This window comes from Cryptomeria japonica, chromosome 10 (assembly GCF_030272615.1).
Source record: "Cryptomeria japonica chromosome 10, Sugi_1.0, whole genome shotgun sequence".
Taxonomy (NCBI): domain Eukaryota; kingdom Viridiplantae; phylum Streptophyta; class Pinopsida; order Cupressales; family Cupressaceae; genus Cryptomeria; species Cryptomeria japonica.
Window position 1 is genome coordinate 683995385 of NC_081414.1, and position 4808 is coordinate 684000192.

At 35.8% G+C, this 4808-nt stretch overlaps 1 protein-coding gene across 3 annotated transcripts; it reads right to left on the reverse strand.

The window, feature by feature from the left end:
- Positions 1-1613: 1613 nt before the first annotated feature.
- Positions 1614-3830, reverse strand: LOC131063424 (uncharacterized). Of its 3 annotated transcripts, none has more exons than XR_009111061.1 (3): positions 2332-3830; positions 1912-1971; positions 1614-1817 (listed from the first exon to the last, which is right to left on the reverse strand). XR_009111061.1 is itself a non-coding variant. In XM_057997229.1 (3 exons), exons 1-2 carry the CDS (start codon positions 3233-3235, stop codon positions 1937-1939), a joined length of 921 nt encoding a protein of 306 aa, XP_057853212.1. In that variant the 5' UTR covers positions 3236-3826; the 3' UTR covers positions 1614-1817; positions 1912-1936. The 3 variants fall into 3 exon arrangements, 1 of the variants encoding a protein (XP_057853212.1); XR_009111060.1 differs by having other exon boundaries at positions 2280-3829; XM_057997229.1 differs by having other exon boundaries at positions 2350-3826.
- Positions 3831-4808: the final 978 nt, after the last annotated feature.

A 4808-nucleotide genomic window follows, 5' to 3' on the forward strand; every position in this document is an offset into this window, starting at 1 on the left:
AATCTCCTCAATCCAATGGTGACCTCAGATCTGACCCAACAAGCTCCAATAATAACCTACAATAGAAAGATCCACAATGCAAACCCCAAAATTCTCTCAATTGGCAAACCAATGGCAGTCTAATGGCTCTGATACCATGTGAGATTTTGCCAAGATCAAGAGGCAATGGAAAGCACAAATAAGAGAGAACAAAATAGATGATAGAAATAAACTATATTCTATCAAGATGAAAAATATGATCAACTGGATCATTAAGCGTTCGTTCCATACAATGAATATGAGCCTGCTTATATAGGCAAGGCTATATGGATATGTGAGCACACAAACATGACATGTGGCTCAATAAGAAACAAGGGTAGGTAGGAAATAGGTGTGGGTAGGTAGATGAAACAATATAATATTCCACATGAGGTGGATCACCCACTGAATGTGGAGTGTAACAACAAGATCACACCATAAAAGGTGGAAATTCTCCTACACACACTATCCCAATGTGGCACAAACACCCAAGTGTCTCATACCCAAACTACTATGAAATGCATTTCTTAAGTAAACTTAAATAAGGTGTAATTATATCCAAAATGAATAATTATTTACACCAACATGTTGACCCTATTTTGAATGAAGAATACAAAAAGCTTTTCATATGTTTTTGAGGGTCAATTCTCACCTATAGGTGTTGAGCAGAGATCTGAGAATAACCATCCCGACACTATCTCAGTCCATATAATCCGCCATATTCATTTCATGTCATCATACTACTTAATCTATTTCTCTATTTTGTTTGCAGGGATTAACGATCTTCTCACAAGGCTTGCCTTCCAGGCTTTTACCATTTCCCCAAGGGACTAAAGCCCGCACTATAAACCTTATTTTTTATCAGGTTTTGATTGATTCATTCCATGGGAAGATTACGCTGCACTATGATGAAAACTATGGACACACTGTCTGCTTAGAAGTCATTCTCTATTTGGACACTTAACCCTTTTTAAGATTCCTGATTTTTTTCCTCCCTTTTTATATACCTTGAAAGTGATATAAAGTTGATAGTGAGTGGTCTTTGACTCGTTACCCGTTAAGTATACTGCTATTTTCGCACACATACACATCTGGTATTTACTGGTTTTAGAGGTAACCAGCGGTAGATCTAAAGATTCATCACTTCCATAGTTAGTTGATCTTCGAGAGGCTACCAATCCCTAGTAATGACATGAAATTCTCACAGTTTATGATATCAATATAATAAGATTTTTGGGTTTTAACAGCCTAAAACAATATTTCAGATGATACAAGCCAAAAGTCTTACTATATTAAGATAAAGATAATATTGACTTAAACCACCTTTGTTGACCATACCAGAGCTCTCTTTCTTTGGGCTAATCTATGTGATGTGCAATGGATCTGTAAGACCCTTGATGGTACTGGATAAACTAAAATATAACTCCTTTGAAATAAAGCGCAGGATAGTAGTTTTAGCGTTAAGCTTGCAACCAACAATATGGATTCATCGTCTTAGGTTCTCATGAAATAAATGTTGTCCCATAGAATGCCAGATCTTCATCTGTATCTTTAACATATCTCTCAGATAATAAAATTGGAAAATATAGCACAGATAAGAACTCTATAGTATTTTATTTATCAATACATAAAATATAGTTATGCCCACGATGGCCCATTTTAGGAAAATTAGATGATCGTATAATTTACATACCCAAACATTGAATGCCGTTGTTTGAAACTTTGACTTACAGAAAACTTCTTGACAGACTAGCTCTGCATTGTCTCAGTATTGAGGCGGAGACTCTACTCTGCAGCTCCTGTTTACATTCATTAACGAGCAAAAATTTAAGACAACTCTCAATCAAAATAATGAAATATGGTCTTCCAACGTTACAGATCAAAGATTAATACCTTGTACGATGTCAAAAAGACCCTTTTATCGTGCATTCAGCGAAATCTCATCCGGTTTCCCTGCGTTGAAATACATCCTATATCAACTCATCTATAGAATATTTCGTACCATAAAACCCAGAAGCAAAATAACTAATATTTAAACCGTTGAATGAGCAGTAGAGAAATCCGGAAGCACCGGAAGTTTTATGCAACTCTTTTCCTTTCTTCTTTTATTTATTTATTTATTTTATTGCCAAAAAGCTAAAAATACATTATGAATAAATAAGAAGTACAGATAAACATATACAAAGTTGAAGGATTTCCAAATAATAGTGGAGATGACCACCCAAAAAACATGAAGGAGCCAAAGAGGCTTCCTAACAAACCTGCATAACAAAGAGATCCACAAGAAATCAAGAGGAATCATAGAAAGAACACCTTCACTCTACATCATACCGACGAAGTCTAAATAGCTGAGCAGCTTTATCAACTGATAAAGAATCCAAATCAATAACATGCCAACCACAAGGAGCATTTGATGCTCATTTAGCAAGCAAATCAGCAACCCTATTCCACTCACAGGGAATATGAGTAAAACCCTATTCCACTCACAGGGAATATGAGTAAAAGAGATAGAACTGAAGCAAGAAGATATCTGCCGAATTTGGGCAACTAGAGATGAAAGTTGCCAAGAAGTGCTCTTAGAAGACGGATTCACAAGCAGAGAGACCAAAATCATCGAATCCAACTCACAGATAACATGATTCCATTGTAGCTCCAAAGCTTGTTGTAAGGCAAATAAGAGAGCACGAGCTGCCATCGGATTGTTCGTCTCAAAACCTGTTTCCATTGAAAAAAAGAATTGCATAGCACCATTATTGTCCCTTCCAACACCACCAATTCCCGCAGGTCCAAGATTCCCACAAGAAGAACCATCAATGTTTATCTTAAGAACATTGCAAAGAGGTAGAGTCCAGTGACCATCCCTATTAATCCGACGAGCGGAATGATGGAGAGAAGTCCGAGAAAGGGAGACAAAATTCTCAAGAATATACCCTAGCTGCAAACATTGAATCACCGTAATATCAACAGGGGCAAGATTAATATCAGAAGAACACTTGCCCATGAGGTTCTCCTGTACAATAAGATGCTGATGACCCTGAAAAATCCAACGATTTATTTCCAGCCAAACCTGTAAGAGAAGGAAGGTAGGACCAATTTGCCAAGCAATTTGAAGAGGAGGTGCCTTGGTAGAAGGCCGACCCAAATGTCTCCAGAAGTCAATCAAAGATGTAGCATGAATAATTGGGCTATTGCAACAATCGAATTCAAAAGCCTTCATCTATTTGTATTTCTTTACCTTCTGGTCTTTATTTACCTTTCTCGTCCCATCCGCTGGGATTTCGCACATCTGAGGACTGAATGCAAGCTTCTTTCCAGTGTTTCCCGCATTTCGTGTCTTTTTTGTTGTAAAAGACAAAAATAATAACCTCCCGGCCTACTCCAATGCAAAAATAAACAGAAGTGTTGTGCATCTCAATTTTCCTCGACACAAATTCGCAATCGTGCATAGAGTGTTTGGAACCAGCCTTTGTTAAATCAACTTAGTATGATAGATCTATACTTCCCATGTCGACCCCATAATAGCAATGATTCCACCACCTTATATATCTTCCCTTGGTTGCGATGTGGCTACTGATGGATATATATAACAAGTTGAACATTAAATTAGGGTTATGAAATGGAGTATAGCTACAAGTAACTTGAATCAGATTAACTATATGGTCGGTTCCAAACACTCTCTGCATGATTCCAAACTTGTTTGGATCATCCGGACATAAAATAGGGGCCAAACAACAGTCTCCTCAACATTTCCTTCATTGAAATGGGTAGAGCAGATCTATTTGCTCTAATCCCATACGATGAATACCTACCGAATGGAAAATGACATAGCCTGGATGAACTTTAAGTATCTCGTCTAGTGTAACATCATTCTTTACCTGATCACTTGATCGTCCAATTTCATCATCTGGACAAGTCCAAGAGGTTCTCTGAACTAAATTCCAAATGAATAACATCCATCATTGGAGTTAAAGTGGCCGCCCTTATCCCGCCCAGTCCTATTATTGCGTTAAAGGGGCCGCCCTTATCCCGCATAGTCCAACGTTTTACAGTTCGAGATGATAACACCACGTCGCATTAACTGATATCCAGTCGTACAACACCCCGTCGACCGACCCTTACAATATTCTCTTCACATCAAAACTTAAGGTTTGTAGGCGTCATTCATCATAAGACCTAGTGAAAAGTGTGGAAAATTTAACTTTTTAAATATTTTACCAAAACATTGTGATATTCTTAGTATTCGAAGAAAAAAGTATCAGTTGTTTTCAAAATATTGTTATATTTTATATGTAACTTAATAATTTCATTATACTCATATTTGGTGGAGAAAGTTATATTTATGAGCTATAAATTTTTTTCACTTATCTAGATTTTTGTTTGTTTGTTTTGGTTTTGAAATTTTACAATGGCTACTTTAGGAGTGCGTTGTCAATTTATGACTATCTATATGATTTGATATGACTACCTATATGATTTGATAATTACAATATTACATTAAATCACATCTCTCTTTGTCTATCATCTAATTGTTCATTTCAAACAAGATGTTTTTTTCTTTACATTTGTTTTAATAGTGGTTAGTAGTGTTAGAAAGTTAAGGTTTATGCATTGTGAGAAAGTTATCTTTATGATTTCTAGTTTGTTATTGTCATTAAAATAATTAGTTTCATTTCAACAAATTAATAGTTTGGAAATTTATGTTGGAAATAATTTATAAAAGTCTTATTATGATACATTGAAGTAATCATGATTGATCATTTTACTATAACAATGTAAATATTCTTTGATTT